This window comes from Arabidopsis lyrata, assembly GCF_000004255.2.
Source record: "Arabidopsis lyrata subsp. lyrata unplaced genomic scaffold ARALYscaffold_1, whole genome shotgun sequence".
Classification (NCBI taxonomy): Eukaryota; Viridiplantae; Streptophyta; class Magnoliopsida; order Brassicales; family Brassicaceae; genus Arabidopsis; species Arabidopsis lyrata.
Genome location: NW_003302555.1, coordinates 3,705,277 through 3,716,550, shown reverse-complemented (window position 1 = coordinate 3,716,550; position 11,274 = coordinate 3,705,277). Strand labels below are relative to the sequence as shown.

General features: G+C 40.9%; 4 protein-coding genes across 6 annotated transcripts; 1 reads left to right on the top strand and 3 right to left on the bottom strand.

Annotated features, from left to right (window-relative positions):
- Positions 1 to 27: 27 nt before the first annotated feature.
- LOC9328584 (cell division cycle 5-like protein) lies at positions 28 to 3,485 on the bottom strand. Its single transcript, XM_021012508.1, has 4 exons — positions 3,141 to 3,485; positions 1,162 to 2,880; positions 663 to 944; positions 28 to 579 (listed from the first exon to the last, which is right to left on the bottom strand). Exons 1-4 carry the CDS (start codon positions 3,315 to 3,317, stop codon positions 223 to 225), a joined length of 2,535 nt encoding a protein of 844 aa, XP_020868167.1. The 5' UTR covers positions 3,318 to 3,485; the 3' UTR covers positions 28 to 222.
- Positions 3,486 to 3,616: 131 nt separating this feature from the next.
- LOC9325833 (U2 small nuclear ribonucleoprotein A') lies at positions 3,617 to 6,005 on the top strand. The gene is made up of 8 exons (XM_021012534.1): positions 3,617 to 3,780; positions 3,871 to 3,911; positions 4,304 to 4,433; positions 4,535 to 4,740; positions 5,021 to 5,179; positions 5,300 to 5,350; positions 5,450 to 5,524; positions 5,648 to 6,005. The coding sequence occupies exons 1-8, from the start codon at positions 3,699 to 3,701 to the stop codon at positions 5,651 to 5,653; spliced, it is 750 nt and encodes a 249-aa protein (XP_020868193.1). The 5' UTR covers positions 3,617 to 3,698; the 3' UTR covers positions 5,654 to 6,005.
- Positions 6,006 to 6,013: 8 nt separating this feature from the next.
- LOC9325832 (aspartyl protease AED3) lies at positions 6,014 to 8,060 on the bottom strand. The gene is made up of 2 exons (XM_021012520.1): positions 6,822 to 8,060; positions 6,014 to 6,471 (listed from the first exon to the last, which is right to left on the bottom strand). The coding sequence occupies exons 1-2, from the start codon at positions 7,875 to 7,877 to the stop codon at positions 6,178 to 6,180; spliced, it is 1,350 nt and encodes a 449-aa protein (XP_020868179.1). The 5' UTR covers positions 7,878 to 8,060; the 3' UTR covers positions 6,014 to 6,177.
- Positions 8,061 to 9,008: 948 nt separating this feature from the next.
- On the bottom strand, positions 9,009 to 11,268 carry LOC9328583 (universal stress protein A-like protein). 3 transcript variants are annotated; one of them, XM_021012538.1, is made up of 5 exons: positions 10,879 to 11,268; positions 10,674 to 10,777; positions 10,360 to 10,478; positions 9,566 to 9,660; positions 9,009 to 9,278 (listed from the first exon to the last, which is right to left on the bottom strand). In XM_021012538.1, the coding sequence occupies exons 1-4, from the start codon at positions 11,078 to 11,080 to the stop codon at positions 9,570 to 9,572; spliced, it is 516 nt and encodes a 171-aa protein (XP_020868197.1). In that variant the 5' UTR covers positions 11,081 to 11,268; the 3' UTR covers positions 9,009 to 9,278; positions 9,566 to 9,569. The 3 variants fall into 3 exon arrangements, with proteins under 3 accessions (XP_020868197.1, XP_020868198.1, XP_020868199.1); XM_021012539.1 differs by having other exon boundaries at positions 9,009 to 9,275; XM_021012540.1 differs by having other exon boundaries at positions 9,009 to 9,214.
- Positions 11,269 to 11,274: the final 6 nt, after the last annotated feature.

Genomic DNA, 11,274 nt, shown 5'->3' with positions numbered 1-11,274 from the left:
AAAGTTGTGCATTGAATGAGAGAGGAGGATTAAACAAACTTTAGATTGTACATTCGGAACCAAACAGATCTGAAGCATTCAAATTTCTTGACTCTTGCAAAGCATACAAACAGAGAATATATCATAACCTTTTTACAAAGTCATGACTCATATTAAAAACTTACCAATACAAAGTCAAGCTACGTCTCCTTAAAACTTGTAAGCAATACAAAACTCAAGTTTTTATGCAGAAGCTTCCATGACTATGGCTACGTCCTCTTCCTCTCCAGTGGCAACCTTAGCTTCTTTCAGTTTGTGAGAATCTTCCACATCCTCTTGTTTCTTCAATGCCTGTGCTCGGAACCCGACCATTATCTCCTCTGCTTTTTCAACCATTGCCAACACATTCCCATAGCGCGTTTGCAGTTTACTCTCTGTTTCCTTTTGCTTTATCACTTCCTCTTGCAAATTCCTTTTCCTGAAAGATGCAGCCATCTCTTCTTGCCTCTTCAATGCATTGAAACACTCTACTTCTGTTCCACCAATCTCAATCTGCTTCAAAGTCGCCTCTATTTGGGTCCACACGGTCTCTGCCCTCCTCTGTCAAATGAACAAATCCGTTAAACATGACACCAACCAAAATATAGTTTAATTAACATTATAGCAATTGGACTATATATTACCTCATGACCCTTTGTATAAGTTTTATACTTGGCCTTCATGTGTTCTGCCTTCTTCTCATCCTCCTCCATCTTTTTTCTTGTATTTTCCATCTCCACCTGCAATGCTGCAACTTTGTCCGCGTTCCCAGCAACACTTGAGAGCTCGTAAGCACTTCGAGTGGGGAAGTACATGAGATCGTTCACGCATGTGTTGTGAGCTTCTACGAAATCATCAAGTGACTTGTCCTCATGTCCCATTGACACACAAAGAAACTTCCCCTCCTCCTTTATCATTTTGTCAGCCTACCAAAGATCAGGGGCAACAACCTTCATTAGAAACTCCCTAGTATATACCAAATTACAGATGTTGATAATTAAGGAGGGATAAACATTCATGCCAAAAATATCAATCAAACAATCTTAGCCTAAAACAAGAGAGAACTAAGGAGTCAAGAGGCCGGCCAACGAATAATTCAACCAAAAGTAAATTGAAATTGGGAAGATATATTCATCTACATACCTCTTGGAGTTCATTTTCATCAAAATCGTCAATTGCAAGAACTTGAGAAGCAGAACTGTTGGTACGGTTCTTGGCTCCTTTCTTCTTCTCAGCTTTCTCATCAAGCGGATACTTTGCATTATCATGCTCCAGCAACTGTAGAAGCTCCTCTCTTACCATTTTATCTGCAACCTCAATCGGAGTAGGAGGAACAACAGAACTTTTGTCTCCATCAGCTGAAAGCAACGAGTTCCTAATTACTTCCAATGAAGCAGCTGGGGGTCTAGGAAGATCTCTCTGCAAGACCTTGGATCTCTTCTTAAGCAATGCCTGTTGTCTTGCTTCTTCCTCAGCCTTTTCCCTAGCTATCCTGTCTGACATGTCTTCCTCAATTTTCTCTTCTGGCTCTTCATTGTCCTCTGGAGGAGGTTGTGCAACTATTTGGTACTCGTTCTTTGGCTGAGGAAGCCCAGTCAAACCAGAGCGTAAACTCCTTCTAGCTTCCTCTCGTCTCTGCCTCTCAAGTTTTGCACTTTCGTGCATGTCCATGTCTTCATTAATGTGAAGTTCATCCCTGAAGGGAGTCCCTTTGGGTGTCATAGAAAAAGAAGACCCATCCCTTGATGGCGTCAAGCCAATTCTTGGAGTAAGACCAGCACCACCAGGAGTCATCGAAGGGGTCAACATTGGATTAGGCGTTTGAATCTCCTTCTTTCTCGGAGTGACCCCAGTGAAGTCAGAAGGGTGCAACTCAGGATTTTCTCCTCCTAGCAAAGGTGTCTGGGAGTCCCTTAATCTGGCCAGGTTTTCTGCTTCCATCATAATAGCATCACCTTTACCAGCAGGAGTTCTTTGAGGCGTCCTCATGGGTGTCATTCCTTGCCTTGGTGTTTGTGAGTAATTTGCCAAAAGTGCACGAGTAGCAGCACTGCCTTCTGTTAGCTCCTCATTCTCGGCAAGAAGGTCACTTGCGTAGCCCATCTTAGCAATTTCTTCTAGCTCATGGTCTGAAATCTGCGGTGGTGGTAACATCAGCTTTGACCTCTTCCTAACAGCTTCGGGATCATTCAGCTTGTTTGCTTGCAATATAGCTGCTGGAGCATCCTGTCTCTGAGCAATTTTATTCCTTGCAACATCTTGTTTGCGTAAATGTGCTTCTACATCAGCTCTTCTTTTTCCTTCAAGTTCTTCAATGGTAGTTGGAAATTTTACTTGGTCAGCAGGACGATCTTCATCCGCAGTATCATAAAATCCAGCAGGTGCCCTCTTTTCAAAAGGAATTTCTGCATTATAGTCGATTCCCTTTCTCTTTCTTTTCCTATGCCTTCCATCAATCCCAGCTGCTTTTAGTTCTCTTCTTTTTTGCAGAGAAGCAAGCCTTCTAGCTTCCTCAAGTTGTTTTTCTCTAGCTTTTCTTTTAGCCTTCTTTCCCCTAGTGTTAGCCAATCTAGCTCTTGCTTCAGAAAGCATTTCTTTCTCGTCTTCGTCCATGTCTACCGGATCAGGACGAGCAGGCTTTGCTTCTGGGTTCGGATCAATCTCACCAGGTCGTAATTTTCGCGGATCATCCGCTGCATCATAATTCTCGTCCTTAGTACATGCTGCATCAAGGAGCTTCTCATACCTCTCAAGGCATTGAGATGGTGTACGGCCCACAATAGGAGCAATAGTTCTCCACTGAGTAGGCAGGAGTTTAGCAAGATGTAGAAGCTTCTCATCTTCTTCTCTGGTCCATTCAGTCTACATTAAATTAAAATCATAAAAATAAACTCAGTTTCTATTTCAACAACATAAGAAAACCTTCGAATACTCCAAAACTCCTAGCATTTTGCTTACACTTTGTACGAATTTCCAGAAACAAATCAATACATTTATACAGCTAAACCTCCTAGTAACAAGCTAACAAACCACCTAAAAGGCCAAAATTCCCCCAAAACCAGATCCATAAAAATTCATAGAACACTAACATTTAAGAGAAGGAAAACGCGAACACGACTAACCTTTTTGATAGAAGGATCGAGCCACTCGTACCATCGAGCTTTACACTGTTTAGCCGACTTACGAACGAGAAGAGACGAGATCCGAGCCCATTGGTTCTTACCATACTTCATCACGGCGGCCTTGAGAATCTCATCTTCGGTGTTCTTCCAAACACCTCCCTTAATCATAATCCTCATCTTCGCTAAGCTGTTTTTGATCCAAACGCACTCCAATTCAAGTTCTCTGAAGCTAATGCTCGTGGAATCGGCAAGAACGAAGAACAGAAGGAAGCGAGAGAGAGAGTAACCCTAGATTAGGGTTGGAACCAACGAAGAAGAAAAGATTCAATCGTACACTAGTCCTTTTATTTTTAATTGTTCATTTTTTTTTTAATTTCCAAAATCCTAAATATCAGGATATACTTATGGGCCTAACAGACGGGCCCAATTAAATGGGCCGTTTATTTAAATGACAAAGGTCCTTTTGCTACGTTTTTATGTCAGCTTGGCCACTGTTCTCTTTCCTCTGAATGCGAAACAGCATCAGAGAGCTCGAAGCAGTAAAACCCTAGTAGAATCATGGTGAAGCTCACAGCTGATTTGATCTGGAAAAGTCCTCACTTCTTCAATGCTATCAAGGAGCGAGAATTGGATCTACGAGGTTAACTTCTTCTCTTTCCCATTGCATTTTTTAGGGTTTTGTAACCCTAATCGCATCTGCTCTGGATAATCGTTTGTTTTCCGGGTGCAGGTAACAAGATTCCTGTAATCGAAAACTTGGGTGCTACTGAGGTACTTTCTTCTTCTATCGAGTTTCGTTTCTTCTTTGTCTGTTAACTAATGAATTTGTAGATGCGGTTGTATTTCTATGTTCTTAAGTCGGCCTGTTGGGTTTCTGCATTCAAGTATTTTGAAAAATCATTGAAAGAAACATTGCTGAATTGTATCTAGCTCTTTAGGAGTATATGTGGCTTCGTGTAATAGTACTTTTGTTCATATTGTGGATTCTGTACTTTTGAGAGCCAGTCTTCTCTGTGAAAGTCCTCCTATAGATTTTGTGTTAGGCCATGGTAATTTTGATGTTTAAGGCTCTAATATGCTACAGAATCTCCTTCGTATTTTATTACTTCTGTTGAATTAATTTTGATAAGTAGATTAATTAACTTGTGCTGCTTTGCTTACAGGACCAATTCGATACGATTGATCTTTCTGATAATGAGATAGTTAAGCTAGAAAACTTTCCTTACCTCAATCGCTTAGGAACTTTGCTCATCAATAACAATCGTATCACCCGGATTAATCCTAACCTTGGAGGTAACATCTATGTGCGTGTTGTAATAAAATGTAAATTCAAACACATTGTTTTCTTTGTTGATTAACTGTGTTGTATTTATCGTATGGTTGTATATCTGCAGAATTCCTGCCGAAGCTTCACTCTTTGGTTCTTACAAATAACAGGCTTGTGAATCTGGTTGAGATTGACCCCCTTGCCTCCATTCCCAAGCTGCAGTACCTTACTTTGTTGGATAATAATATCACCAAAAAGCCAAATTATCGCCTTTATGTGATTCACAAGCTAAAATCACTTCGAGTACTGGATTTCATAAAAATCAAAGCCAAGGTAAGGACCTTATCATATGCTTTATCAACTGTCCATTTTTGTTTACCCTAGATGCCCAGTTAAAGTTATTGTTTTTGCTACAAGTCACCGGGAGCTACCCTTAATATCATCTGAAAAATAGAATATCTGAGAGCAAGAAATTGGTTTGCCGTTTTTCTTAGATTCGAGTGAGATAACATATTCCGTTGTTCTAGATTCTTGTGCACAGTTATATCTGTATGCTGAAATAAGAAATTTCATTAGTTTTAACAACAATTGGGCTAATATTGGTTTCCAACAGGAGAGAGCTGAAGCTGCAGCTTTGTTTTCATCCAAAGAAGCAGAAGAGGAAGTTAAGAAGGTTTCTCCGGAGGAGGTTAAAAAAGTGCCAGAAACTGCAGAAAATCCAGAGACTCCGAAAGTGGTGGCGCCAACACAGGAGCAAATATTAGCGATCAAGGTGCGGAACTGGAAATTGTATAGAATCAAGCATATTTGCTGATTTGTTGTCTTTATAATAAGCAGGTCAAGATTGTTTGTTTGATAGTAACTTATGTATTTCATTTCCATGATGTTCCAGGCTGCAATTATCAATTCTCAGACGATAGAAGAAATTGCCAGACTCGAACAGGTCCCTTGCTTTTTTTTTTAAATATCAAATTTGTGCCTGATAATGTTGCTTTTGATTGATTTGACAGTCTTCTTTTTTTTTTGGCTTGTGGATATATAGGCTTTGAAGTTTGGCCAGGTTCCTGCTGGCCTGATAATTCCTGATCCGGCCACAAATGACTCTGCTCCCATGGAGGTATTTAGTTATCTTTTAATTTTGCTCCTTGTTCAAGAAATCTAAGTAACCAAATTCATTGTTGCACGTTGTGGTCAGTTTTCTGCACTGTGACTGACGAATTTCTTGCATATTGTCTTTCAGGAATAGAAAGTGTGACTGTTGCCTCCAATCGTTGTAGCTGCTGCTCGAGAATGCTCACAGCAATGTTTCTAGCAAGCTTTGCTGTCCTGTAAGATTTCTGTCACTTCCTTAGGAACTCATGCGCAACAGTTGGATTGAACCTGTAAACTATTTACTGCTCGAGGCATCTGTTTTTGAACCCTTAAAAAGAATGGCAAAGAGGATTGTAGTCTTAATTAAGTCTCTGCATTGGCACAGAGAGAGAGAGAGGGGGTTGCACACAGTATTTGCTTATGCTCTTTTCGCACTATAGTTTCTTCATATCATTTTGTATCTCGTCACTGAATATCATCAATTACCGAGAAACTAATTTAGAAAAGAAATCTCTGGAGCAAGAGATGAAACTACTGGACATGTTATGCGTAGTGAAGATAGCCGCACATACAAAGTATATGTAGAAGGTCAAGCACCTTAATTTCTAAGGGATTTGTTCAAATCAAACGTACAAAGAACGTAAAATAAAGAGAGGGAGAGAGCATTTTTATGTCCTCTTAGTTGCATGGCTCAGGAGCAATTCCTATGCGAGAATTAGGAACGTCAAACAAGATCCTTAAGTTCTGCTGTTGGAGATTCGCGATCACGTTTAGAACAGCGTTCGCGTTCTGCCGTATCCCTGCCATGGATAGACACGTCAGCGTTCCCGCGCTGCTGTGGATAAGCGTATTCTCCATCGGCAGCTTCAAGTCGAGTGACGTCATGTGCAGCGTTATCTTTGGCGTCACATTCTCGTTATCCGCCGAGAAACACGTGTCAAACGCTCCCAATGTTGAGAATGACCCATTCACCTTCATTAACAAGATTTAAATTAATTTCCCATTTCTTGAGCTATATTAAATACTATTATGTATGTAGCCAGGGCCGGCCCATGGGTATGGCCCATGAAGCAAGGGTTTTAGGCATCAAATAATTATAAGTAGTTTTAGGGGCATCAATTTTTAAAATGTTACTGTGGTCTAGTGGTTAGATTGAAGTCTTTTGTTGTACAGGTCACGGTTTCGAATCCCATACATGTTAAAACTTGTATTTTCTTTTTTATAACAGCTTTTGTTACTGGACCAAATTTTTTTTTGCTTTAGGCACTCAAATAGTTTGGGCCGGCCCTGTATGTAGCTAATTGTGATATTAACGAAATTACCTGCTTCCTAAACTCGTCTCTAATGGCCTCGTAAACGGGTTGAGCAAAACGGGTGATAACAGTACCGGAATCGATGATCGTTCCGGCGCCGGAATTCGAGTCAAACGTCAAATACACCGGGTCAACGGGCACCTGGACGGAACCGACACTCACTCCGGTGAGATTGACATAGTAAAGTGATGGACGGCGAGGATTACGGAGGAGTGGAGTGTATCTGATGGATTTGGGTTGACCCAAGAGACCCAGTTTCAGCGACCCGGAGAAGTAGAATGACCTGAAGCTAGGGAGGCAGTAGGAGAACACTCCTGAGTAAAGTGACGTCGTTTGAGAGACCAACGACATGGGCCCGCGTCCCAGGCCCATTAGTCCTTGTGGAGGTAGAGAATTGCCTGAGGCAGAGTTGATGCAGCCGAAGGAGAAATTTGGGATGACGTCAGGGGATAGCGTCAGCGTGTCTTGGACGAGATTGGCGGAGAAGGATGAATCTCCGCCGTAGGATTGGTTGAAAGAGCAGATGGACGGTTGTGGTGTGGAGGATGGGCACGTGAGGCCACGTGCTTGGGTGCATTGTGTGGTTGAGCAAGAGACGGTTGAGTAAGTGGAGGAGGAGTTCGTATTGAAGGAGGTTGAGGCGTTGGAACAGCCGGAGCAGCCGGAGCAAGGGAGCCAAACGGCGTCGTTACTTGTGTCTAGGACCATGAACATGAGCTGTGGAGGAGTGCCGAGTCTGGCTCGGACCACGTAGTTTCCGATGTGGAGCTGGTTACCGGAGGCGACGGGGACGGAGGTTGGTTTTGATTTTCCGGCGACGAGGCTTGAGAGGTAGGTGAACCGGTGGGAGTCTGAGGAGGCCATGTGGAGGACGGTGTCTATCACGGAGGCAGAGACGTGAGTGTGTGCGAAAGGTGAGCATTTGGCATTAATGGGGATGATTGAGAGGTCGTGGGAGCCATCGGGAGCGGCTGTCGCACATGTGTCACGTGTGGCGGTTGTGAGAGTGAACGGCAAGAGAAGTGTCAAGAAGAAGAAGAAGAAATGGAGACTGGAGGAGGCCATGGTTTTGGGATAATGTGATTGTGTAGATATTTAGATAATGTTCTTCGACTGTGATGTTGTGGTCTTTATAGTTTATATATGGCCAGAGAGATGTTGAAAGTGCGAAAATGTCCCTCAAATTCGATTTATAATTGGTGCGATCCGGTCCGGTCTATCTGGCAGTAGTACTACTACTCCGTAGATTTTCATTACATGTGTAAGATAAAATGGTATACTATTTTCAAATAGCTGTTATCCTTTTGCATAGGAAAATCAAAAATGGTATAGTATTTTTCTATTATATACACGTCTTGTTATTTTGATTTGAGGGGATAGGGAAATCTTGAATACAATTCCTAAGCTGGGTAAGTTTTGAGGGTTGAGAGAAGAGAGAAGTCACGAGGGGACATGGAGTGTGGTGGGAAGTAGCCAGTGAATCAGTCAAGAGCCCAAAGGAATATTGCATGTGAAGTGAAGTGAAGTGTGATTTGGATAGTGATTAAAAAAATAAAACCAAACGAACCAATAATTGTGTTGCCAAAATCAGGACAAACTAACAGACTGTTGTTATTTGGTTTCTTCTTTCTTTTCCTTTTCGGTTGGGACAAGTGCACTATATACATTTCACACCCATATATCGGTGTAATATGTCTTGTTTCTAAAGATTCGCAAATTTTATTTTGTAGGGTATTTATGTTAACTTTTAACACTTACTTATATTACTCTAATGAAAGAGAACAGTCTTTGATTTTTATGTCCGTGACTCGTGAGCCTCCCTTATCGTGTTGACAGTGACAAACCGACGATTCCTCTTTCGTCATTTACTCTCATCGTTCGTTCACGAGACCTCTGAAATATTTATCTTCTGAATATTGTCATTATCTTTCCTTTACCTTTTGTCCATACAGTAAAATACACATTTGCATCTACATCCAATTAAATTTCCAAGCAATTTGGATAAGTTTTCTTTCAAAGATTTACGTGATATCGGAAAATGATCACTCAATTATGCAAGGCAGGCCAAATTCCCAAGAAAATCTTGGACATTTTAGGCGAGGCTTGATCGGTTCAGATTTTTCTTACACGATTTCTTTGTTTCTCTCAACTACTTTTCAATGCTTGCGGTCCAATTAACGAGGGCGAGTTAGCCTACATTGACAACCAGTTGGCTCTGTAAATGTCCTTCATAGTGATTTGATGCAACAACATTATTCAATCCCCAACCATAAAAAGTATAACGATGAATATGAATACAACACATATACTGAGCCAATCAAGTTATCTGTAGCTCTTATTAATTTACATTCACACCAACGTTTTGGGATGTAAGCTGGTGAATTCTTGCTTTGCTTCCATAGCTTCACAAAACTTCACAAAATTAAAAAGATGGCTTCGATATCCTTTTGCATATGTACATATCTACTGAAAAATGAAGAGATTTGAAACTCGGTCATAGATGCTACTTGTACCAATAGAGAGAAGTAGGCTATAGGCGGTCTTTGACATTGACAAAATCTACTAGCTACAGCTATAATGGCAAAACTATTGACAAGCTCCTCAAGATCACAGAAAGTTATTGGGTTGGTTTGGACATGAACAATAGATTATGTGGGTTATGAATTATGATTGATGACCATTACTAAAATATAAAAGCGTGAACAATCCAATGAAGTGTCCAACATAATTTCCAAGCAGGTATACTTATTTACCTGATTATGCCGAAGAATCCTCTTTTGGTTTAATTATCACAACAGGGCAATGCGCATGGTTGGTGCAGTAGTTGCTTACACTTCCCAGAAACATCCTGTTGTAAGAAAAAATTTGGATTTAAAACTCGCATTTGCTCACTAGATAAAATTTAACTCATTTGAGAACAAAAACATCCTGTTGTAAGATTTCTCAAAGCAGTATTTACTAGGTGAGCAGAGAAATGCCCCCTAAAAAAATACAGTTCTGCCTATTTGGTCTTGTAACCATGTCAGACAAGTTCAAAGATTAAATCTATTCATTTATTCTACTGCTAATCGAGGGGAGGAAATAACCAGGTAGATATCCATATTAAGCAAAACAATCTCTAATGAGAGTGAAAAGGATGTACTGTTCCATTTCTCTCAGCATTTGATGTTTGCTTAAGAGTTTTCTGCATCATAGATCATACATGTTGCAAGAGATGACTTAATGCATCCAACCAAATAACCAGTGGCAAACGCAGAAACTTAAACTACATCTAGTTTAGCAGGATTTGTTCAAGCCTCGCTTAGACCAATCTGGTTCTAACTAGTGGGCCAAAAAGCTCATCCAGTTTTAACCTACGGCACATAAGAAACATACACAGATTCTAGTTCACTCATGGACATGCCAAAGATGCTAATGAGCATGAAAACCAATACTCAGAAGTCAGTATGGAACAACTAGTCCAGCATAGAAACCAAGACCAAACGCTTGGAATTTGATTTGTAGCTTTCATCAGTGTATCAACATAAGTGGAAGAAGAGATTGATACCTCTTAATGCGGCCATAAGCCCGAGAACCCATGACAAGCAGATCAGCATGCAAATTTTCTACAGCTTCGCAGATCTTATACTTGGGATCCCCAACAACCACTTTTGTTTTCACATTCACCTGAGAGTAAATCATCACAACTTGCTCATAAATCACCATCCCCACATCAATACACTTCTATAGATAACACAAGTAATTTCTCCAGATTCTAATCAATCAGTGAAAGAGAAAGATTCAAACTTATAGAACTCACTACTGGATCTGAACTATGAGGTAAAATATCCCATCTCAAAGGGGAAATAACACACCACTCACAGATTTTTCAGCACAAATCTGATTAGCGTGTTCGAGGATAGTATCGGTGATTCGCTTCTGGTGTTGCTCGATTGCAGCGGTGAAAGCAGGAACCTCAAGACCACCTTAATCGCAAAATTCCCAGAGTTAATTCATCAAACACCACATGGTCGAGATCATATATATACATCAAACAATCACAAAATTAGTAGTAACGAGACTCAACTGGGACCACCGAAAGGTATGGTGCCGGGACTCACGCCAGCGGCGACAGAAGGCGACGGCTGGACGTGGAGGACGACGAATGATGAATCGGAAGAAGACGATGAGAGCTTGAGGTTGTCTAGAGCCCACCTCAGAGCTTCCATACTCACCTCGCTTCCATCTACCGCCACAACAACGCAATTCAAGCTTCCTGAAACATCCATGACTTCTTCAATCTCTCTTCTCTGTGCTAAGTTTTTTTGTGATTTTCTTCAACTCTTGGAACGTTCAAGAGGACGATGGCTTTCACGTCTCCCATTTTTAAACTCGCGGCTAACAGAAGGGTATATCTGTCATTCCAAAGCGGAATTATGTAATGAAAATATTAAATTATTTAAGTACTAGTATAAATAGAGTA

Excerpts from the sequence above, each read along its gene's own strand:
- LOC9328584 (XM_021012508.1), bottom strand. The coding sequence starts at position 3,317 with ATGAGGATTATGATTAAGGGAGGTGTTTGGAAGAACACCGAAGATGAG. Across the intron at positions 2,881-3,140 it reads TCGATCCTTCTATCAAAAAG|ACTGAATGGACCAGAGAAGA; the intron begins GTTAGTCGTGTT and ends AATTTAATGTAG. Across the intron at positions 945-1,161 it reads ATGAAAATGAACTCCAAGAG|GCTGACAAAATGATAAAGGA; the intron begins GTATGTAGATGA and ends GATCTTTGGTAG.
- LOC9325833 (XM_021012534.1), top strand. The coding sequence starts at position 3,699 with ATGGTGAAGCTCACAGCTGATTTGATCTGGAAAAGTCCTCACTTCTTC. Across the intron at positions 3,912-4,303 it reads AAAACTTGGGTGCTACTGAG|GACCAATTCGATACGATTGA; the intron begins GTACTTTCTTCT and ends CTTTGCTTACAG. Across the intron at positions 5,180-5,299 it reads AGCAAATATTAGCGATCAAG|GCTGCAATTATCAATTCTCA; the intron begins GTGCGGAACTGG and ends ATGATGTTCCAG.
- LOC9325832 (XM_021012520.1), bottom strand. The coding sequence starts at position 7,877 with ATGGCCTCCTCCAGTCTCCATTTCTTCTTCTTCTTCTTGACACTTCTC. Across the intron at positions 6,472-6,821 it reads GAGACGAGTTTAGGAAGCAG|GTGAATGGGTCATTCTCAAC; the intron begins GTAATTTCGTTA and ends TTGTTAATGAAG.
- LOC9328583 (XM_021012538.1), bottom strand. The coding sequence starts at position 11,080 with ATGGATGTTTCAGGAAGCTTGAATTGCGTTGTTGTGGCGGTAGATGGA. Across the intron at positions 10,778-10,878 it reads CATACCTTTCGGTGGTCCCA|GTGGTCTTGAGGTTCCTGCT; the intron begins GTTGAGTCTCGT and ends TTTGCGATTAAG. Across the intron at positions 9,661-10,359 it reads GCTTATGGCCGCATTAAGAG|GATGTTTCTGGGAAGTGTAA; the intron begins GTATCAATCTCT and ends TTCTTACAACAG.